The following is a 24,910-nucleotide window of genomic DNA, read 5'->3' on the forward strand; positions in this document are numbered from 1 at the left end:
AAAGGGAAGCCTATACTGGTCTATTACAGTTTATGCAATTTTTAATTTTTTTATTTTACTACATACTGTTGATATGTACAATTTGTGGGACTGATTTATTCAAACTTTAGAGCATATAAACTAATCAGCTTCCAGGTTTTTTGGCAAAGCTTAAAATTATATTCAAATCAATGTTTTTTTTTTTTTTTAACCCCTTGATGCTGATCACATGCAAATATGCAGGCCTCTCGGCATCTGGGCCTTGACGCCGAGCAGCCGCATATTGGCGTGCAATTAAAAAATACATATGTGCTGAGAGTATGTGTAGTAAGACGTTCTTAGGTAAGACCACTACACTGAGTAGAATGCTTACTTTGGATCCAAAGATGCAGTATTACCACCTTTGTGGTACAAAGTTTCACTGGGTAGACTTCCTCTTCTGTGAAGAAAATGGAGTACATTTCGCTGTATCACTAAAGAAGAATGCTCTTTGAGTAGCTTAACGATAAATGTAGTGGAGTGCCGAAACAGGGAAATCAGTAGGTGTTTGAGAAAGGACTCAAGTTGGGTGCCTTCCACCCTGTGCAGAAGTCCCATCACCTCACATTGGATCTTCAAATGTCATGTTATTGATCATTGGTGCATTGCTGAACTGTAGGTTGCTATAACATTAAGAATTTTTGTGATGCTTTAATGCATTTTAACCAGAGAATCTTCTGGCGGCAAGGGGTCTCTGGAAAACACTTAGGTGGTGCTAAACACCCAAGGATGGAAGGGATACTGTGAAGTTGTAGGAGCAGTTGTAACAAATTTTATAAACTCAGAAAACTGGCTTTATTGTTCTCTAAGTGGAACCTCAAAGCAATGCAGCCTACTCCACAGGCACCCAGGCCATGTCCTCTATAGTTGTTTAGTCTCTTTTCTTTCTCATCCAGCAGCATATCAAGTAACAGCAGACATTGGAATTCATGTTCCATAAGCTAGCACTGTGGGGTAATATACTGCAGTGTACTATTAAAGCTGTAAGTGAATCATTTGTTTACTAGTTCAGAGAGTATCTTGACCTTCAGAGTTACTATGGCTGGAATGCGTCAGTACTTCCGTCTGTTGTTTTTCAGGTCTCAGGTTTTCAGATAATTTGTGTTTAAGTATTATTTGAAACTGTGAGATTCTCACTAATATGTTGTATTAGTGGAATTTTAAGGCGCAGAAGACTGTACAGTGAGCAGATATGAATTCAGCAGTCCCAACTTGTTATAAAACTATATACCTTGATACAGCTTGCTCTACTATCCCAAGCAGGGGCGGACTGACCATTTGGAAACTCAGGCACTGCCCGAGGGCCCGGGGTCAGTAGGGGGCCCCATGAGATGCCCCAGTACCTTTTTCATAGGCTTTTTTGAGTTTGGGCAAGGACACAGGGGCCCCATGATCCCCTATTGCCCAGGGGCCCCATGAGTTGTCAGTCCGCCCCTGATCCCAAGTCATAGTGGTGCAATAGCTCAATAATTATGGGTGGAAGAAGTGATAGCATACATAAAGTACTCTGATTGTTTGCAAAGTATAGCATCAAGTATGCTATATGTATTAGATATGTAAATATGTGAGTACCAGTCTCGTGTTTTATGTACAGATCAGGGGCAGACTGACCATTTGGAAACTCGGGCACTGCCCGAGGGCCCAGGGTCAGTAGGGGGCCCCATGAGATGCCCCTGGTACCTTTTTCATGGGCTTTTTTGAGTTTGGGGAAGGACACGGGCCGCATGATCCCCTATTGCCCGGGGACCCCATGAGTTGTCAGTCCGCCCCTGGTACAGATGTCAATAAACTATTGAAGTTGTGTTTTGCTTTTACATTATTTGGGAGAAGCCAATTTTCAGGGGAGGCTTGTGCATTTCTGATAAATGATGATGATGAATATTTGGAGCAATGCTGGCCTTCATAATATTTAGCGGAGGGGAGCCTACCTACAGGCTGAAGCTGTACAGAAGGATCTCCACTCTTACACAAGGACAGTGAGTACTTCTACACCCCCTGGGCCAAAGAAGGGAGAGGACAGTCAGGTGCAATACCCCACTAGTTCTCCCTGGGACAACTCCATTGTAGATCTGGGAATTCCTTGCTCAGGGACACCTTTAGGACAGATGGTAGATGAGGAGATTTTCAACTGGGGTCTGAGGAGGTTCACCAAAGGGGACCTAGTGCTCGTTACAGAGATTTATATTATTTATCCATTTTTGCAAAGCTTAGAGGGGACCCACAAACTCAGCGGCCCTCGAGAGGGTAGTGCTACATATCTAAAGTATGTGTTTGCATGAAAGTTATTTTTAAAGATATGAGGTGGTAAATAGAGTGTTGCATGCAGGTTTTGATGTTTAGCCTTCTTTTTTTTTAATTTTCTTTATTAAGAATGGTAATACGCTTCTTTATATATAAAATGTTTATATTAAAATTGGTTTGCCCAGTGAAACTCAGTAGGTGTCATATTGTAAAACTATGGGAATGTAAAGTCATGCTGTTGCCCAGGTAATCAAATTTAAGCTGCCACATCCTAGTGCTGATTACAACAATACAACTGGCTGGTCCTATAGACTTTCCTTTTCTGTCTGTCACATGAGGATGTGTCACTGACACTCTGCATTGATAGTTGTAGAACACTGTGTTTGCTGTGTATCTTTGAGAGACAGGCCTGGGCTACCTCCAGGCATAAATTTCAGATACAGTATACTTTTTGATTCTGACCTTCCTAGGAGATCTTTTTATTGTCACCTTTTGAGCAATAGCTGCAGGTAAAAATTGTACACAGCAATCCAGAATACACAACAACCCTTGCCATGATTACTGCCAGAGTATTGGTTGTGGATTTAATATAAGATATTGTAGATGGAAGAACAGTATGAGGAATATGTGCAAAAGAATTTCATGTAGACATTAGACACAACATAACAAATGTTCTTGTTTCTTGTTATTCCCGTCAGCTATCTATTTGATTAATGGAATTGCAAACTGGCAGTGACACATTGCGTGAAGTCAGAATTTTCATAACAAACCTTATAAATCATTTCAGGTTTACAGTCGCATAACCTCAAAACTGGCAGAAGATGTAAGCCGAAGGTATACAGCCTCAAAGCATTTAAGGCTTTAATTTTCTTGATCTGATACAAAGGCCTATTGGTTGAAAGAAGATCCACATTTTTAATTCACCTGTTGGAATTAGATTTTGGTTTAGCTCTTAAAATAATTAAAGCTGAACTCCAGGTCATTATACATTAAAATATAGACATTTAATGTAGTTGTGTATTCCTTAAAAAAATCTGTATTTGACATATAAATAGCATACATCCTTAAATGGTACTAAACCCAGGACCCTACATTCACTATATCTGGTCTCATACAGTACACAGAACATGGAAATGCAATTATTTTAGTAATTATAAACTGCTAAATACCTTTTCTCATCAGCAGTTAGAGCAGTCTTGTGACTTCAGCAGAGCACTGGTTAAAGCTTGTAGGAGGAGTTTTCATTCTGCTCTAGGAGGATGTAGAAACCCTGACTTCTTTGTGGACAGTGCTGATTGGCCCTATGCTGATCACATATACTCTCCCCATAAAAAAAAATTCTCTCTAGCAATATACACCAAACTGAGCATGTGCAGAGTGTATCCACACGATATGTCTTATCAGGAGATAAGAGGGGTGCACTGGAAGAAGGGGAGGATCAGAGAAGTCAGGATCAAACAGAATTTTTTATACAATGCAGAGGATTAACCCCTTAGGTTCCACAGTGAGTATAACAAGCATGCTTTACTGCATATACAGACTGATTTTACCGTTATGGGTGTAGTGACACTTTAAGTATGTACTGATATCTTCCACCATCCATTGCACAAAATTATAAATGAGCCAGTTAGGCTTTAAATGAAAAAAATTAATGTTGTTACTTTTTTATTCTGCTGTTACTTTTTCCTCTTCTTTAAATAGGAGAAAAGCTATGCCTAACTTAAAGGCATGGGGACCCAATGAAATGCATTTGTATGCAGTTAAGATGACTATATGCATTGGAGTTAAATCAAATGGCTACTCCAGATACAAACATGACTAAAGGCTTGGTTCACCTTTACCAAAAAATTGCCTATGTAGGTCACAGTAGTTCTGAGTTCAACGATGCTGAGTCTGAGGAGATAGTGGACCGCACATGAGTGGGGGTTTGAGAGCGCGCTCCTTTGATGGTGGGAGTGAGCAGTAACAGATGGGAACGTCTTAGCAACATCTTAGCAACAAGGCAAGATGAAATAATGCCATCTCTGGGAGTTTTTTGTCCCAGATTTGGAGGTATGAAAATAGTCTACACCTATAGCAAGGTCACTATCCAACTTAAGTCAAAGGTGCACAGTTTGTTTTTATCTATATGTGCCCCTTACCCGCATAGGCAGCTTTTTGGTAAATATGAACTAACACTTAATAATAGCTCTTTTTTGTAGCATACCTTGCATTCAAAACGATTACCTACCCCCTGCTTTTGTAATGAAAAATTGCCAAATCTAAATTGCTAGTCTAGTTGCAAGTTCCCACAGCCTCCCAGGATCCTGAATCCTGAGAATCCATGTTTAATGAAAAAAACTTGAACCGGAGTTTTTAAATTATTCTGTGACATTTTCAGATTATTGCCTCCTGGTTTTATTTCAATGCTATCTCCAGGGATCAGGACACAAACAAAGTTATTGGCTGACACACTATCAGATAATAAACCCGCGCCTGAGGAATTCTATATTTCTTTTGAGCTGCTAGATACAAACTACCCCCCTGGGTAGAGAAAGTCTGTAAAGTGTGAATATGGATATTCACACTATATGTTGACACATTATACAAATATCTGATGCTCAGATATAAAATACAGAGTTCATATAGTGTGTGAAATACAAAAGGCCTCTATTGCTTTCTGACATGCCTGCTAAAGCATGAATCTGCATCAAAGCAATCCTTGTATAATTTATACATTGTTGTGTCTGTAATTACCCTACAAATTGATCAAACAATTATTATCGTGAATTATAACCCCTGGAGATGTTATGCTTTGCCATTTCTGTAGTTCATGGACCAGATAGTGAAAGAAATTTCCCTTAAGTGAACGTGAGTGATAAACATCAGTGACTATTTGGGGATTAACACATAACTGGCTCTTTGATACTGAGATTCAAGGCTATGATGTCTGCTTTTGAAGCGATGATTGAAATGCACCTCCTAGATCAGATATGGCCTCCCTGTGTGGTTCCTTGGTCATTCTGATTCAAGTTTTTTGCTTTCCTCCTTGTGCAGAGATAATGAGAGCCTGCAAATCAGCACTGGGTAAAACTGCTGCAGTCATCGTATCACAAGCAGCCATTCATAGCTTAGTATTGCAATAAAGCCATTACCACTACTAATATTCAAAACCTTTTTCTTCACCTTAACTCAATTGATAAATCAAACCATAAAATTAAATAAAGTCCCAAAAATTCCCTTCAAAAGAAGTCCAGAAGTGACAAAACGCATCAGAGGATGTGACATCTGACGGAATTGCGCAAAACCGGAAGTTGCGGTGCAGCCGTTTTGTTGACTAGAAAAACATGGTTTTTGATCTCTGGAACCTGCTGTGGCTGGATCATGGGAATCTATCACTGAATATTGAAAATCCCTAATGTAAGATGCTGCATTAAATGTTTTAATACATATTCCATCATGCTACATGGGTCTTCTCTATCTTTTATGAGGATGATGGTGAATTGAAGGCTTACCCTACATACAGTTATTGAGAGCTTGGAAGTGACTGCTATAACATCTGATTATCCTTTAAGGCTTGATATTACTCCATGAGGGTAATTGTATGCATTCTTCCCATTTAGAGGTGGTCACAGAGTGTTCACTTTATTTGTTTTAAATTTACTTTTGTTATTTATATTTATATGTTGTTTTTGTTTTTTTGGTTTTTTTGAGTGTACACAATTTATCACTATATATTAGTTTATTTTAGTGCACACAGAGTAATTTTGCATGATTCACGTGTTACTCACAGTTTAATCTGTTTTATGAATAATTTTTGCACAGATATAGTATATACTTATTTTGGTTTGAAAGGTATATACACATATTTGAAGGTAATACACTATTTTAGTTTTATTTTTTTCGAGGTAATCACTTGATCCGGAATGCTGGAAATATTGAAGTTGGACACACAGGATTGAGAAATTTTGGTGGACTTGAAAATTTAATTTTTGGGACTTTATTTAATTTTATGGTTTGATTTATCAATTGAGTTAAGGTTAAGAAAAAGGTTTTGAATATTGGTATTTTCTATCAAGGTTGAAAGTGTGACTTTTTCTTGGGTTTAAAGTATTCACTATATGGGTTATATTTAGGTTTTAGTTGCCGAGTGATTTATCTAAAAACATTACCACTACTGCTGCTGTACATGTCATTGAATATTAAAGCTGCAGATCTTTCATTAAAGTGTTCCTAAAACCAGGACGCTGCATTCACTATATCTGGTCTTCCACAGTACAAACAACATGGAAATGTAATTATTTTAGTGACTATAAACTGCTAAATACCTTTTTTCATCAGCATTTAGAGCAGTTTTGTGACTTCTATCAGTGTCCAGCTGAGCACTGGTTAAAGCTTGTAGTAGGAGTTTTCATTCTGCTCCAGGAGGATGCAAAACCCCTGACCCTCTGCCTACACAGTGCTGATTGGCCCTGTGCTGATCACATACACTCTCCCAAGAAAAAAAACAAAAACAAAAACCTCTCTAGCAATACACACTAAACTGAGCATGTGCAGAATGGCTACGGTTCAGTCTGTCTTATCAGGAGATAAGACATGGACATTTGAACAAGAGGAGGGGCAGAGAAGTCAGGATCAAACGGTCTTTTTACACTATGCAGAGGATTAACCCCTTAGGTTCCACAGTGAGTGAGGCATTTTGACCCTGGAGGGAACTGACTAAGGGCTTGCTCACACTTGACTTTATTTCTAACTCACCCCTATAACATTTGACAGGTGTTTGGGAAGCGTTTTTAATGCTCTTCAAATGCTCCCCAAACACCCTAAGCGCGGTTTTGAGGCGTTTGATAGGAGTTTGTCAAGCGTTAAAACTGCACCACAAATGCCTATAATGAAGTTAAATGGTATTAACGCTCCGCAAATGCCTCGCAACCGCACTGCAAACGCCTGCCAGGCATTTGAGGAGCAGCACGATAGACTTAAATGGGAGGCTTCAACTCCTCCTGACTCGACATGAGGAGCCAGTTTTGCCACGAAGCAACACTAACACTTCTGTGTGAACAGCACGGTGTGCTGCCATGTGCAGAATTTTCATAGGCATTTGAGAAGCATTAAAACCGCTTCCTGAACGCCTGTCTGATGTCTGCTGACAAAGCTAGTGTGAACGTAGCTTAACTGTCACTGACATCACCAGTGACACCAATACAGTGATCAGTGCTAATAAAAAGCTGTGTGCTGTTTTACTGTGTGCTGTGTGTGTTTTACACTGTAAGCACCTTGCATTGCTCTGCTTTGGTGTGCAGGAGCTGACAGGAGAGATCTGTTCTGTCTCTCCCCCATCAGTGATACTCGGCGATCGCCAGGTGCCAGTGAGGGATCACCGGCTGTGACCCAGTGATCGACAGCTAAGGTCACCAACCGGAAATGCAGAATCACGTATATATACGTGATTTTGCACAGTCGTGCCACCCTGTAGCAGTATTTCTGCTATAGGGTGGCGCAAAGCGGTTAAGGAAAGGTGGTTACATACAACATTGTTTATTTCTTGATTTAACTTACTTTGATGTTTAGAAGTGGTGTCAAATACACTAGGTGTCCCACTCTGGTTAAATTGAGTTTTTATAGATAGGTCCGCTTTAAGAAGTCTATCACAGCCATCCATTAGATTCACACCTACCTTGCCAGGTTAGATGTTGCTGGGGTACAGAACCGATAAATGGATATACTAGAAACCCAAAGAAAAGTTACACCACTCCAACATCTTAGTAAGCTGGTGATGTGCTTTTTAGGCTCAGTGCTCACTGGCTTAAACAAATGCTGCTCCTAGAGGAGTTTAGCATTTTGCCTGCAGAAGCAACTAATGTTATCCTATGTTGTCTATGCACATTAGGTTGTCTAGAGGTGTTTTTTTAGGCTCAGCATTTAGAGGCAGAAAAAAAAACCCCTTCTGTTTTGCATTTTTGAGGATCAATGCACACTAGCATTTTTGATAAGCTCAAAAGCTGCCAGCTAAATTATTATTATTATTATACAGGACTTATATAGCGCCGACAGTTTGCTCAGCAATTTACATTATGGAGGGAGACAGTACAGTAACAATACAGTTCAATACAAGAGGGATTAGAGGACCCTGCTCCTTGGAGCTTACAATCTAGGAGGGAGGGGATAGTGGTACAAGAGGTAATTAGCTGTGGGGGATGGAGTGGCAGGCAGAGTAGAGGATTCCAGTATTAGCTGGGGTCGGGGTAGGCTTCCCTGAAGATATGAGTTTTCAGAGTGCGCCTAAAAGTGAGCAAAGTAGGCGATAGCCTGATAGCTTGGTGTAGGGAGTTCCAGAGGATGGGTGAAGCCTTTGAGAAATCCTGGAGACGAGCATGGGAGGAGGAGACCAGGGAGCTAAAGAGTAGGAGGTCTTGCGAGGAGCGGAGAGTACGGTTTGGCTGGTATTTAGAGACAAGATCGGTGATGTAATTTGGGGCAGTGTTATGAACAGCTTTGTACGTCAGTGTTAGTGTTTTGAATTTTATCCGTTGGGCAATTGGGAGCCAGTTGAGGGATTGGCAGAGAGGGGTGGCAGATACAGAACGGTTAGTAAGGTGGATGAGTCTGGCAGCAACATTCATGATAGATTGAAGTGGGGATAGCCTGCGATGAGGTAGGCCAGTGAGGAGGGAGTTACAGTAGTCAAGGCGAGAGATAACCAGGGAGTGAATGAGTTGTATAATAAGGGATAAATGCTGATAATAGCATTGTTGTGCCAGCTTATAGTATTGTTTTAGTAGCATTTAGAAGCATTTAGGAGCGTTAGTGTTTTATTAGCATTTTTAGAGTACGTGTAGGGAAAACAAAGCTAGAGAATAACTATTAGGAGCATTTTAGTAACATTTAGGAACGTTTAGGAGCATTCAGCGTTTTTTTCTGCCAGAAAAAAGCTGGCAAAATTTTTTTTTTCTGCTCCTAAACACTGAAGCTTGAAAAACACTACTAGCCTAAAATAGTGTACATGGCCACACCGGATAATACTATTTAGCTTCTAGGAGTAGAAAAAAAATGCTGATGATAGCTTCTAGGAGCTACAAACAATGCTAGTATGCATGGAGCCTGAGAATGTTTTTCTGGCTGAAAAAAAAACACTAAATGATCCTAAACGCTAGTACAAAATGCTCAAAATTAGGCTCCATGCACACTAGCTGTATTTTAAGCTAAAAAATAACGCTGGATAAAAAAAGTTGGTAATAGCGTTGGTTTTAGTAGTGTTTTAGTAGCATTCAGAACCTTTTAGGAGCTTTAGCGTTTTCTTTGGGTTTTTACAGTACATGTAGAAGGAAAAAATAAAAGCTATAAAAAAGCTGTTAGGGGTGTTTTAGCAGCATTTAGTAGCATTTAGAAGCATTTTTCTAGTGTTTAGCGTTTTTTTTCTGCTGGAAAAATGCTGCAAAAAACTCTACAAAAACATTTTTTTTCTGTTCCTAGATGCCGAAGCTCAAAAATTGCTAATAGCCTAGCATAGTGTACATGAACACACACGATAACACTATTTATACAAAAAAAAAAGCGAATAACAGCTTCTAGGAGCTTAAAAAACGCAAGTGTGCATGGAGCCTCAGTGTTTTTTTTTCTGCCAGGAGCACTGGCCTTTTTTTAAGCCACTGTGCATGGAGCCTAAGATTCTAGCTGCTGTGCATTGTATATAGTTTTGTTCCATGAATAATGCACTTTATATCCATCCAAAATTATTTGCCAAAACAAATGCTGCTTAGTAAGAACATTTTGCAACTGAACACTATTGGGCTGCATGTATTGCTGAGTGTCATGGTTTAGCCTGCTTTGCCTGTATTTAAGATCCTTTCCTTCTGAAAAAAAAGAAAATATTCTTTGAAATCAGCCTGGTATGAGCCGCTGCTCTTTCTTCCTGACCGTATATTTCATTGTGATAGTGTCCAGAAGGTTTTTGTGTTGGAGAGACAGTTGTGCTAGGAACACTTGTCAGCTCAGTGCTTTCTGCACTGTGCTATTTGTATTTATTGTGCAGGTTATCATTGTGAATCCTCTTTGCTTGCATTTTGTAGTTTATTGAAGGTTCAGTTATTTGATTGCCTGGCTCTGTTTTTGGTGCTGGTTTTTATTGTCATTAACCCCTTGAAAGACAAATTGAAATAGTGTCATATTAAATCTATTACATACAAATACTGTTCACTCACATTTCTATGTATTTTGCTCTTTTGTATTAAAATACATTTTCTATACACTCGAAGCATACCGCGATGTATGGACTGTTCTCTGTAGATGGTGTGCTGCCATAGCAAGCTGTAAAGCCCCGTGGATAGGCTGCAGCTCTTTTCCACTGCAATCTGTCAGTTTGTCTCAAACGCTAGGAGAAAGTTGGACCATATGGAGCCCTAGGTGGAAACCAGCATGGCGAATTGCAGGTAGTTGACTGTCATTTCACATGAACACTGGGATACTGGATAGCTTAACTTCCATCTATATTACACAACATGCCACTCTCTAAAGCAAGTAATTTGACAGACCCAGGGTGTGTTGTCATTACAATGACCAGGATGATCTGTTGCCAGGGGCGGACTGACCATTTGGAAACTCGAGCACTGCCCGAGGGCCCGGGGTCAGTAGGGGGCCCCATGACATGCCCCTGGTACCTTTTTCATAGACTTTTTTGAGTTTGGGCAAGGACACAGGGGCCCTGTGATCCCCTATTGCCCAGGGGCCCCATGAGTTGTCAGTCCGCCCCTGTCTGTTGCTGTCATTGGACTCAGAGTATTTTATAAGAATATGATATATTCAAACACTGCAAAGTGTCTAAATGGTTAGCACTTCTGACTGATAGTTCTAGGGTCATTGGTTCAAATCTCAACCACGGCATTTGGAGTTTGCATGTTGTCTGCGTGGGTTTCCTCTGGGTACTCCAGTTTCCTCCCACACTCCAAAGACATGCTGGTAGGTGAATTGGATCCTATCTAAATTGGCCCACATATATGTATAAATGTGAGTTAGGAACATTAGATTGTACGCCCCTTGAGAGTTAGGGACTGATGTGAATGTACAATATATGTATGTAAAGCACTGCGTAAATTGATGGCGCTATATAAGGACCTGAAATAAATAAACAGTATAACTATGAACTGACTCCTTTCAATCAAACTATTAACTAATAGTGGGACACTTTTCCTGTTCCATTGACCACATTGCATGCAGGGGCGGACTGACAACTCATGGGGCCCCCCGGGCAATAGGGGATCATGGGGCCCCTGTGTCCTTGCCCAAACTCAAAAAAGCCTATGAAAAAGGTACCAGGGGCATGTAATGGGGCCCCCTACTGACCCCGGGCCCTCGGGCAGTGCCCGAGTTTCCAAATGGTCAGTCCGCCCCTGATTGCATGCATTCGTCAGTCACTGTTTTTGTAAATATGGTGGTATGATTATTTACTTAAAACTTCTATTTTGCCTGTTCTGACCCACTTTTATGTAATTTTTCTGTGCTGTATTTAACTGCATCAGGTTTTTATTGTTTTGTAGTATGTTGAAATCTTGTGGTAGTTTTGAGCCACTACAATTTGGTTACTATGTGATTTGGATTCTCCCTATGCCCTCCATTCCTGTTTTTTTTTAGCTAGGGCCTCCCCATCTCTTCCATGTTCCTTTGGTCAGTGTTAATACTTTGCAGAGACAGGGCTTAGAAAAGTCATTCAGGGAGATTTACTAAAACTGGAGCATGCAAAATCTGGTGCAGCTCTGCATAGTAAGCAATTATCTTTCAGGTTTTATTGTCAAAACTTAATTTAACAAGCTGAAGTTAGAAGTTGATTGGCTACCATGCACAGCTGCACCAGATTCTGAGTGCTCCAGTTTTTGTAAATATCCTCCATTTTGTTCTTATACTTCACAAGACTGGAAATACGCCTGTACTGCAATTGACTTTAGTAAAATTGTGTTGGATTAAACTTCTGTGTCTTATTGAAGAGTTAAGCTGCCTGTGAATTGTGCCAAGTCAGCAGGTGAAAATACTGTTCAGACAGGCTGTGTCTGAGAGGCATGTCAATGCATAAAGCAGTATTTGAAACAGAGCAATGCCAAATCTAACATGCTAAGTCATATCAAAAGGTTATGATTTATTCTATGGGAAGTTCTTCTGGAGATTGGCATTTGTCCACTTTTTCTTCCTACACAGCAATAGTTATTAAACCTTGTTGTCCATAGTGGACTATGTCAGGATGTCAAAACATGTCCAAATATTGATAAACTAAATGACCAATGGAATAATTGTTTGTGGAAATCAGACAGAGTAGAAGTTATCCATTGAACACTAATGAGTGGGTTTGAGTACCAGAGCTCTTAGGTAGTGAAGGGGTTAAAAAGATTGCCTTTTTACATCTAGGTGCATCTGTGTAGCAGAGCGGCAGTTTATCTAGGAACATTTTGCAGTTCCTCACACAGAAGTGTTTAGAAAAAGAAAGTTTTCCATGGCTCTGGCAGTAAAAAGGGATTAAGATGAAATATTATCTGTCCTCTCACAGTAACATGTTTAAAAGTGTCACCCGGAGATAACATACTAATTATGAGCCTGCCTAGCAGTAAAATCCCAGTTAGTTTTCTGCTAGGGGTCAAGATGATACACTCTTGAAAACACTGTACCTGCAATGTAGGATGTGATTGTAGTCATGCTATTAGTCACGCTCCTGTACACAGTAGGTGACCTGTAAAGCTCAGCTCTGAGCCAGTTTTACTATATTGAACCAGACTATCTTGATGTATTCTCATTTGAAGTGGACCAAATTGTATTATGGCCTGTAGCTGCAACCTGGACTCTGAGTGTTCCATATTCTTGTGCCTTAACCTCTTTTTCTGTTTAACAGAGCTATCTTAGACTGAATGAGTTTTTGCCAAATCATGTCCAAGGTCTCCCACTGTGCTTTATATGAGTTACATTTTTATTTTTTGGACAGTACATGGAAGGGCTAAAGCATCTGTCAGTTTTTGATTGCTGTTGAATTCATAAAATAAAGAAATAGACAAAAACATTATTAGCGCGAGCACTGGCTAGGGCACATGGCACTGTTTCTATTGCTGTATGTGACCCCTCAAAAACACAGAGGAATTCAATAAAACATTTATTCCACTTTTCAGGTGTAATAGCCCTTTAAAAGGTTCTGCAATGGATTCAAATGCCCTGCCACCAGTGTTGGTAGCTTTACTGAAACATATGGCAGATTCAGTTAGATCTTCAAAGTGCCACTTTTATAAAGTGGAACTATTACTACACCAAACTAAAAAAATAATTACTTCCAGTTCATAGATAAAGAAACTGAAAGTAATTATGGCCAACTGTAAGTTGGTGTACAGAGAGAGGCAGAGTGCCTGTCTCTGTATGCTGTGTAGCAAGTGGTTACCACCTACCACTACCCCCTCCCCACCTGTCACTGGTTGTTCATGATGCTTTCAGCTTCACATCTGGCAGCCTCCTTGCAGCCATTGACACTGACTGTGGGCTAAGCCTGACGGACAAGCTGAGACACTAGTTCCTTATCAGGTCTACTCACTCCTTATGATAGGTGGATTCTATATCCAATTGCATCTATTGGCTATGGATCTGCCCACTGCCTGCTTCCAATCACAAAGGGAGCTGCTGTGAGGGGGAACTTGTCTCTCTCTCTCTCTCTCTCTCTTTATATATATACATTCTCTCTCTCTCTCCCTCTCTCTCTCTCTCTCTCTCTCTCTCTCTCTATATATATATATATATATATATATATATATATATATATACACATACACACATATATTCATTACAGATCCTCAATGCACAAATGGTTCACATCTGGTTTGCTGAAACACACACTCATTTAGGTGTACTGGCAAAGTGCGTTAGGCTGTCATTCAAAATGAACGACATTGTCAAGGCATTGCATTTAGTTGTCATGCATTTCAGTAACGTGTTGTAAAATATGCATGCTACAGTAATGTACATGACTGAATAAAGCCTAAACCATTTGGGATTCAAAGATTCTGGAATTCTGTACAGGGGCAACTGGAGTTTGCTTTCAAAAATAAGAAATACCAAGTGAAACTGATGTTTCTACTATACAAAAAAATAGAAATCATCCAAAGACAAAGTCAGCCAGTTAAAAGAGGTCTATGCCCATCAATTTAACTGTTCCCCAAAACAGTCATATTCATGACATGTCGTGAATAATAACTGTCAAAGTTGCTTGTGCTCTCAGCCGAACTGCCAAGTCATCAGATGGCAGCTTGCTTGGCTGTAAAGAATAGGAAGGTTTAGTTCCGCTTTAAGTGCCCATTCACATATATGCGGATTGGATGGTAGTTGACTGTTTGAAACGCATCCAATCCACATGACATGAAAAAACATTGCTTCCTATGGTGCCTGTTCACATATGTCCAGTGCACTGGCCATGCGGATTCACTGTGGTTTTAAAAAGAGTCATGTCCGATTTCTGAACAGTGCGGTCCAGTTCAGCTGCAGATTACAAGCGATTGACTTCTATGGGAACCGTTTCTAAACCGCATATGTGTGAACAAGATAAGATTCTGAGCTACTCCTGTCCTGAACCTGATGTAAACCTGCCATGAACCTGTGAACAACTACTTTATCAATTAGCTGTGAAACCTGAGCTTCAATCCGCATCGCACATGTGTGAATCAGCTCTGAAGGATGTGCCATTTACAGTAGGCATGTGTCATGGATTTTTTTCTTCGCAAATGTTCTCCTTTAAAGACAAATTTTAGGCAAACAGCTAAACAAATTTTATCTGCCAAAGGAATTTAAACTCTGTACAGCCAAAGTTGTGATTTATACACCTCTGCCAGACAGCACAGCCAGAAGTCGGACATAGAAGATTGCAAAAGATAGCAGGACCAACCCCGAAAAATTCTTCAAATATATTAATAGTAAAAAGGTCCGGTTCGAGCATGTAGGCCCTTTACAAAATAATCTAGAGTGGGTGACTGGGGACAAAGAGAAGGCAAATTTATTTAATACCTTCTTCAGCTCTGTGCATACAAAGGAGCAGGGGGGAGCTCTTGTCCATAATGGGCATGATATTGACACAGCCCCAGATGATCCACATTGGCTCACAACTGATATGATCCAAAAATATTTAGACAGAATAAATGTGAATAAAGTACCTGGACTGGATGGCATACACCCACGGGTCCTTAAAGAATTGAGTTCTGTCATTTCAAAGCCATTGTTTCTAATTTTTAGGGACTCTTTAATGACTGGCTTAGTACCACTGGATTGGTGTAAGGCCAATGTGGTGCCTATATTTAAAAAGGGATAAAAATCTTTACCAAGTAATTATAGACCTGTTAGTTTAACTTTTATAGTTGTGAAGATACTGGAGAGTTTAATAAAAGACCACATAGATGAGTTCTTGCTGGAAAAAAAATATTTTGAGCAACAGACAGCATGGATTCATGAAAGACAGAAGTTGTCAAACAAATCTGCTTTCTTTTTATAAGGAGGTGAGCAAAACCTTGGACAGAGGGGTGGTGGTGGACATGGTATACTTGGATTTTGCAAAAGTGTTTGCCACAGTTCCCCACACATGACTAATGTGTAAGCAGGGGTGGACTGACCATTCGGAAACTCGGGCACTGCCCGTGGGCTCGTGGTCAGTAGGGGGTCCAATGAGATGCCCCTGGTACCTTTTTCATAGGCTTTTTTGAGTTTGGGCAAGGACACAGGGGCCCCATGATCCCCTATTGCCCGGGGGCCCCATGAGTTGTCAGTCCGCCCCTGTGTGTAAGGTAAAGTCTACAGGCTTGGAAAAATCCATATATAAATGGATAGAAAACGGGCTAAAAGATTGTATTCAGATAGTCGTGGTTAATGGTTCATACTCTGAATGGTCTAGGGTTGTCAGTGGTGTACCCCAAGGTTTAGTGTTGGGACCCTTACTTTTTAATATATTTATAAACAATATAGGGTCTGGGATTAAAAATCCCATTTTAGTCTTTGCAGATGACACCAAGCTGTGCAGTGGAATAACGTCCTTACAGGATGTCTCCAATTTACAAGCTGACCTCAATGCACTGTTTAATTGGGCAACTATGTGGCAAATGAGGTTTAATGTTGATAAATGTAAGGTTATGCACTTGGGGGCTAAGAATACACATGCATCATACATACTAGGGGGGGTGCAACTGGGGGAATCAATGGTGGAGAAGGATCTGGGAGCTCTGGTAGATCACAAGCTTAATAATGGCATGCAATGCCAAGCTGTGATTGTGAGTAAAATCCTCTCTTGTATTAAAAGGCATAGACTCCGGAGAGAGAGATATCATATTACCCCTGTACAAATCATTAGTTATCCCTCATCTGGAATATGCAGTTCAGTTTTAGGCACCAATTCACAAAAAGAACATTGGGGAACTGGAGAAAGTACAGAGAAGGGCAACCAAACTGATACGAAGCATGGAGGAGCTCAGCAATGAGGAAAGATTAGAGGAACGGAACATTTTCTCTCTTGAGAAGAGGAGATTAAGGGGGGATATGATCAACATGTATAAATACATCAGTGGTTCATATAGTGAACTAGGTGTGGAATTATTCACCCTGAGGTCATCACAGAGAACAACTCTTTACTTCTGGAGGAAAAGAGATTTAATCTCCAAACACGGAAAGGTTTCTTCACAGTGAGAGCTGTGAAAATGTGGAATAGACTCCCTCAACAGTTAGGAAATACAATATTGTCACCTCCCTGTCTGCAACTGCTGACTGGGCAATGAAGGAGAAGCAACACATTGAGAATTTGTCAGATTTGCTCATTCTGCTCTATTCCTCGTGAGAACACATGTGTATTGCAGCAGAACCTAATTAGCTGCCAGTGCTACTCATCTTTCGTCTAGTCTGAGAACTGCTGTCTGTGTTAAAGATGAACAAACTTTATATCAAAGCAGGTATTTTTATGTTAGCTGCATATAATATTAAATGTAATTAATTTTAAAGGCATTAGCAACAGCACTAAATTGTGTTTTATATCTGTTTAGAGGTTATCTTTAAAGGGCATCTCCAGCCAAACATTATTGTTAGATAAATCAGGAAAGAAGGAAAGGTCTGTCAAGTTTTAATTGTCGCCTCTGCCCTTGTATTGAATTTTCTCCTTGCTTTCTGTCCCAATAACAATATTGGCAATATGGTGAATTTCCCCAGCAATAGACAAACAATAAAACCTTACTACACTATATGTATGTGTAGTCAGGTTTGCAGTAGTCACAAATGCTTTTTCCTGTTTGGAAGCTTTATCCCTTACCTGTAGCACAAGGAGAGTTACATGAATTGCCTGCAAAGCTGATCTGCAGTGATCATTTTAGAGATGTCCCTGATCAATGCTCAGCTATGGATTATCTTCAACTCTGGGGGCGGCCATCTTGGGTGAGCCAATATGTATGCTGGATGGCTTGCAATTGGCTGAAGGAGGACACAAAGGAAGGGGATATGGACTACTATGCATCTTGGGAGTAACAAGAGGTGGAGAAACTGAGACTTGTAGGGGATGTAGTCCCCACACTGAGCCTGTGTATCAGATTAGCAATGGAACTTCACATCCCTGCATGACCAGGGATCTGTGGAAAGGAAATAGAAGGTCTGTTGCTGGGCTTGAGGCAGAGGTGGTGAGTACATTGTGGGAGACAGACCGTGCTGCAGTTTGTTAGCAGAATACTGTGCAACTGCATCAGGAAAACAGACAGGCTGCTGTTACCACCTGATCTTTGGGGAGAACACCACTGTCGTTGACCAGTGCTGCCGTCTTATCGTTGGGGAGAATGCTGCTGCTACTGACTTCACTGAGCCACAAAAACAGAGGAACACCAGCTGTCACCCCAGGAATTGATGAGTGGCTGCTGGCCAAACCCTACTGCACCCTATAAAAGAGGAACAGTATTGTTTCCTTTGGACACAGTGCAGGCACCTATACTCAAGTTAGGAGAGACTTATCGGCTCTAATGCAGAATCTGGGCCCCAACTTCCTGTCCAGCAGAGAAAGGGTTTAATACAGACTGACAGACTGTTATTATAACATTGTCACAATAATATTTCTTCATCAGTCCAGCTGTGTCAGAGTGCTGCTTCCAAAGTTGTGGCACTGGGAACAGGAGACCCAAGAAAATAGAGGCTCCTTTGGGGGTAAGCACTACATATGACAGTGATACCCCAGCAGTAATTGTTTTTTTCTTTTAATTAGTCAAAACAATCCAATTTTTTTCTTCTTGTTTTCAGATAGTTAATAAATTATTGAATTAGAACTTCAGTAATGAAAAATAGGCACAAGCCAACAGGAAATTACACAAAAAACATTAGAAAATCTGACTAATAGATATCTCTATTTCTCTCCAGGGCACCAAGGGCACAGACAACTGAACAGTATTCATTTGAACGCGGAGACCAAATCCTTCTCTGTATACAGGTATGATTCATCACAATACAACTCAACCATCAGACAGTGAGGAAGAAATATGAGTGTCTACATTTGGATATTTATAATGGTATAAGAACTGTCACTAATAATTGCATATACAATTTTTAACAGAATAATAGTGCAATATTACACTAAATGTAGATATTTGCAACAGAACAGCAAATCAAATCCTTGAAATTTAAATTAGACCTAAACGTTGAATTTCATAATATACAATTAGGTAAGCATTAGGAGGGTAGGTGGTGGTATTATGTCAGCATCAACGTATCCGCCACTGCATTAGCTTTTAGACATTGTGTTGGCAGTTTATGGTACATAGTGTTCATTGCAGACAACAATGCCTTACCCTAAGGCCTAATTACACTAATCCTCCATGTAATCCCAATCCATGTACTGAAATGGAAGAGTGGGGGGGGGTTGTAAACTGACCTATAAGATATGCACTCCAATCTGAATGCAATGCACTACTGAACACTGCACTCTATACATAGCGCAGACCTGATCTTTGCACTCTTTATGTAGCCCCCTCCTGAACCCTGCACTCTACGTGTAATGCATTCCAGGTATTTAACAATGCCCCATTAAGACCCTCCCTCTGTTAGGTGGTGGTAGAGTGGGGGCGTGGTTGAGTTCCTGTAGCTACTCTCTGAGAAACAAAGTCCTGCATTTTACAGTGTTAACTGGTCCCAGATAAAAATATAAATAGATATAGCTACCTGGAAGAAAATAAAAATAAAGCCAAGTGCTGATTGGTTGTTATGAATATTTGCACATTGGCCCTTAGCCTTCTTGTCTTTGTTCTGTTGTCTCTGTTCATGGGCAAAAAGGGAGGGGAAATACCTCTCTTCAAATAAATGTAATGAAATTACTGTATTTCATTTGAAAATAGGTAACCAGAGATCATAATTAACTTACTGTCAGGCTGGATCACATAGTGAAATGTTAACTTTTTCACAACATGTATCAGTGACCCCTGAAAGAGCTGCTGAATTTGAATGGACCCTCAGTCTTTTCCTACTCGTGACCTGCCCTGTAGCTGCACATAAGCACCCACCAACAAGGACATACAGACAAACTTCAATGCCTTGTATCTTCTTATGCAAAATGTATTGGCTCAGTTGTCTAGGATGAGAGGGTTAGGGGTTCAGAATACCCCAAAACAACATACCTCTACTTAGTAGTATCTTCTGGTACCATTATGCTCAGGCTAATGTAGAACACTGTAGGTACATACAGGCAGCTACCTTTAAGTACCTTTGGTCTCAGACCAGGTTAAGATTCTTCAGACCTCTCCCATTGCCTAACTGTGGACTTTAAACCCAGACAGGCATCCATCTGAACAGAACTCTTTTTCACCTTAAGCTTCTTCCCCAATGTAAAGGGTATAGGAGGCAAGGACTAAACCTCTCGACAGATACACTCTACCCAGGCAGCATCCTGGGAAGTAATTACCTCTGAACTCATATCCTTCTCAGGTAAACACCCTTCTAGAAGTTCTCTCCAAATATTTATCCTCTTCCCTAGACCACACCACTGGCATAAAACCCTCAGTGATTGGCCAGGCAGAATAAATATTCATAGCCCAAAACATTGTATCTTCTCACTCTACATACTGGAGAACACTACCCAGTGGCATGCAGAAGCATACAATGGGCTTAGGAGAAAACCTAACAGAACCAGATAATGTAAACAAAGCTCAAGGATACTCCAGTTTAAGGCTGATTTCCTACAAATATTTTTAGGAGTTCTTCAGAAAGGATCTTTTTTACATACAGTCCAGAAGGGCTGTGTTGGCAATTTACAGCCTTTGGGTCATTCGAGCTCAGAAATAAGTGACATCCAAGCTATTAATCTCAGCCATTCTGAAATGGATTGGTTGTAAGCTACTGCCATAGACGTCTTTCTGTTCAATGAGTACTTATAACTGCATCTGTTCCAATGGCCAGTCCATCATTTGGCCAATTTATTATAAGGCTTCACAAAGTCTTGAGTTAAAAAATTAAAAAATGAGACACAGGCTAAAGGACACACTAAACCCCCCATAATCTGCCATTTAGAAGAAATGTAAAGGTATCTAAAGAGAAAAACCCTTTTATTTCTAGTTTAGGATGGAGTGTGTAAAAGTTAGAATCTTTGTCAGGTTTTTAGTGCTTTCTATGCCCTAACTGGGGAGATACATCCTTTTTTGTTCAATGATTTTATTGAGTTTTTCGAGAAGAATAAACATAGCAACAAGTAAGCCTGTGCAGGGGCAATGACATTAGTTGACAACATATCATCAATGAAACAGGAAAAAATAATGGAACAATGAAAGCTTTCAGATGGTAAGTGATATGACGTGACTGTTTAACAAGATCATAAGCAGCAAATAAGCTGTTAACTCAAGATGTAAGCTCATCTTTCCAGTAGAGATGGTGAATATTTTAGGGTAGAATAAGAGCAAGAGAAAGATGATAGGTAGACAAGGAAGGGTAAAACGTAAGGGAAGGGGGTTAGAGGGAAGTCTCCATGGACCCGAGACCCCATCCAGGCTGGAAGTTAAAGGTATGATAGGCTTGCCAGGCTTACAGAAGGCAAAGCATAGGTAAGCCATAGTTACCATGTGCACAGAAACTTGGGTTGGAAGTCATTAAGGATGCTAGACATTTTTTTTTTCGTTGATTGTCATCAAAGTCATATGGTCCCTGGCTTCCTGTAAGGAAACTAAGGGCTTCTTCCAGGCTTTAGCTACTGTCTGCTTGGCCGCTAAAAAGGGTTACGCCATGTAACAGCCAGTTGCTGTTAGTGAGCATAAAGACCTGGGATTGGGCAGTGGAGTAGAGCAAACATAGCATCCTTGGGAACTACCATATGGAACAAGGTTTGAAGAAGTCCCCAAATTCTGGAGCAGAAGACATGTAGTTTAAGGAAGAACCACCAGGTATGCAGCACATCACCTCATTCACTGCAACCTCAAAAACATCTATTTGAATAATTAAAATTAGCTTGGATAATTCAGGCTGGGATCCAATACCAACGAAAGAGAACTTTATAGGCCGATTTCAGGGTGGTCGTTTCGAAAAAGAGCATTTGAGATTCACTCTTTCTAATTGCCTTGGGGAACATTATCACTGGTACAGCATGTGTACTAACAGGGACACCTGTCCTGATACCAACTGTCTAAAAGAGGACCTCCCTTCACTTTGTAGAGATATTTGTTCTCTTCCTGTTTTTTCCCTGAGATATCCAAAGATTCAAAGTATTATAGAACAAACAACAATTGAAATAAAATAGTAGTCAACACATATGGCAGTTGCACATTTGTTGTTTTTTCTACAGGCATATACAGAACTGGTTGTTTTATGAGGCATAGGATGTACATGAACTGCTTTTTTACTCTCTCTTTTTTTGCTTACCTTAATTTCACAATTTAAGTTCACTGTCCTATATTTTCCTGTAATGTGTCAGCCTACGATAATATAGGGGAACCTGCCTCTGTTACCATGGCAATGAGAAGACATTGACATGTCCCTTCATCTGTCAGAGCCAATGATATACACATATTAGTAAAAAGATACACTATGTTAGGTGTGTAAAACAGCATTCTGGGATCATATATGAAATAATAATAATAATAATAAATCAATTTCTATTCACAACTTAATGATGCCAATTAAACAGCTTCACGTGCTTATGACATCACATGACTCTCACACACACCCTTTACTAATACCTGTCATTAAATCTATCTGCATAATGCAATCAGCAATATAGAAACTTCTTACAGCAATCTTCCTTTAACCACTAGCCTACAGGCACTTATACCCCCTTCCTGCCCAGGCCAATTTCCAGCTTTCAGCGCTGTCACACTTTGAATGACAATTGCGCAGTCAAATAACACTGTACCCATATGAACTTTTTATCATTTTTTTGTGACAGATAGAGCTTTCTTTTTGTGGTATTTAATCACCTCTGGGTTTTTTATTTTTTCTTAAACAAACCAAAAACCACTGAAAATTGTGAAAAAAAAAATGTTTTTTCTTAGTTTTTGTTATAAAATTTTGTAAATAAGTGATTTTTCTCCTTCACTGATGTGCGCTAATGAGACTGCACTGATGGGCACTGATAGGCTGCACTGATGGACACTGATAGGTGGCACTGATGGGCACTGATGAGGAGGCACTGGTAGGTGGCACTGATGGGCATTGACAGGCATCACTGATGGGCACTGAAAGGCAGCACTGATACATGGCACTGATATACGGCACAGATAGGCAGCACTGATAGGCGGCACTGACTGGCACTAATAGGCGGCACTGTTAGGCGGCACTGACTTGCACTGTTCGGCGGTACTGACTGGCACTGTTAGGCGGCACTGACAGGCACTGATAGGCGGCACTGATGTGCACTGATAGGCAGCACTGACTGGCACTGATAGGCGGCACTGATCGGTGGCACTGATTGGCAGCACTGATAGGTGGCACTGATTGGCATTGATAGGTGGCACTGACTGGCACTGATGGGTAACACTGAAAGGCAGCTCAGATGGGTACTGATATGTGGCATTGATGTGCACTGGTGTGCATTGATATGTGGCATTGATGTGGCACTGACGGGCACTGGCACAAGGCACTGACATAAGGCACTGATGGACACTGACAGGTGGCACTGCTGGGGCCACACTGATCATCAGGGCACACTGATCATCAGTGCCCTGATGATCAGTGTACATGTCCCTTCTGCGGAAAGCTGATTACCGGCTCTCCTCTCGAGCTGTCAGCATGACAGCTCGAGAGGAGAGAAATGCCGATAACCGGCATTTCCCTGTTTACATGTGATCAGCTGTGATTGGACACAGCTGATCACATGACCGAGCTGACATCTTCAGCTCTTTCTTTGATCGGTGATACGCTGTGTCCGAGGGACACAGCGCACCGTCGATTGCTGTGCATTCCCTTAGCCGCGCATGCGCAGTGAGAATGGGAGGACGTCATATGACGTCCTCCCGGAAGGAGAGAACCACCTTGCGCCCATCATATTACTATATGGCGGGCGGGAGGTGGTTAAACATAAGGATATTGTTATTCTTTATGTCTCACAAAGGATTCTTTTTTGCAAGTATAAAAGTTTCTTTTCCTATGTGACTTCTTCATGCCTATATTTTCCAGGGGCCCAGTCAGACTATGCATTGCAATAAAGTTTCCAGACACCAAGAGAAAATAAGTAACAGGGAGGGAGCTCCAGTACACAGTCCATGCTTGACAGCCTCAGCTCTGTTCCTGTGTGCTGTGTGGAGGGGTGTGTGTCCATTCCTTTCAATCAGCTCTCCAAGCTCTCCTCACTGAGCTCTGCAGTGTGTCATTTCAGCTTGCCCCCTTTACTGACATCTCAGACAAGCTTTATAAATTCTGGGCTTTGAATGGATATAGAAACGAGAAGACTGCAACAGGTACAATTTATGCAGTAGGAATTGCTTCATCTCTGCATATCACCTGAGGCCAGTCACTTCACTGTTTATAATTAAGTGTTTACAACCACGTTAACTGCTTCCCGACCACCCTGGGACCCTGTTGATCACCAGGTCCCAAGCTGAGATTCCCCGCTGGCACCTGGAGTTTGCTGAGGAACACTGAGGGGGGTGAGGTCTGTATGTAAACAATACAAAATTCTCCTCTGTCAGCACCAGCATGCTACTTTGTATTGCTCTGCATAGCATGCCTCCCTAGTAAAACACAGCACACAGTAAAACACACACAGGACGCAGTTAACCGTTTGATCGCCCCAGGTGTTGACCACTTCCTGCCCAGTGTCATTAGTACAGTGTCAGTGCTTTTTATTAGCACTGATCACTGTATTAATATCATTGGGGATGGCAGTGACAGTTAGTCACTTCCACCCTCAGTTTCAGAATGCCCGCTGCAGTCCTGCTATAAGTCGCTGATCGCTGCCATTACTAGTATAATTAAAATAAAAATTCCAGTATATATACCTCCATTTGTAGACACTATAACTTTCACGTAAACCAATTAATTTACACATATTGGGATTTTTGTTTTTAGCAAAGACATGTAGCAGAATACATTTTGGCCTTTATGAGGAAATTTGATTTTTTAAACAACATTTTTAATGGATATATTTTATAGCAAAAGTCAAAAATATTGCCTTTTTTTTTTCAAAATCGTCAGTCTTCTTTTGTTTATAGCGCAAAAAATAAAATCTGCAGATGCGATAAAATAC

General features: G+C 40.7%; 1 protein-coding gene across 1 annotated transcript in view; it reads left to right on the forward strand.

The window, feature by feature from the left end:
* NGEF (neuronal guanine nucleotide exchange factor) overlaps positions 1 to 24,910 on the forward strand; it is a 192,213-nt gene that overhangs the window by 54,265 nt on the left and 113,038 nt on the right. The window contains exon 3 of the mRNA XM_089665948.1: positions 18,613 to 18,682. Within this exon, the coding sequence (XP_089522074.1) occupies positions 18,613 to 18,682 (70 nt within the window). The remainder of the gene's footprint in view (positions 1 to 18,612; positions 18,683 to 24,910) is intronic.

Source organism: Staurois parvus, unplaced genomic scaffold, assembly GCF_062004578.1.
Source record: "Staurois parvus isolate SC_StPar_1 unplaced genomic scaffold, SC_StPar_1.0 ptg000049l, whole genome shotgun sequence".
Classification (NCBI taxonomy): Eukaryota; Metazoa; Chordata; class Amphibia; order Anura; family Ranidae; genus Staurois; species Staurois parvus.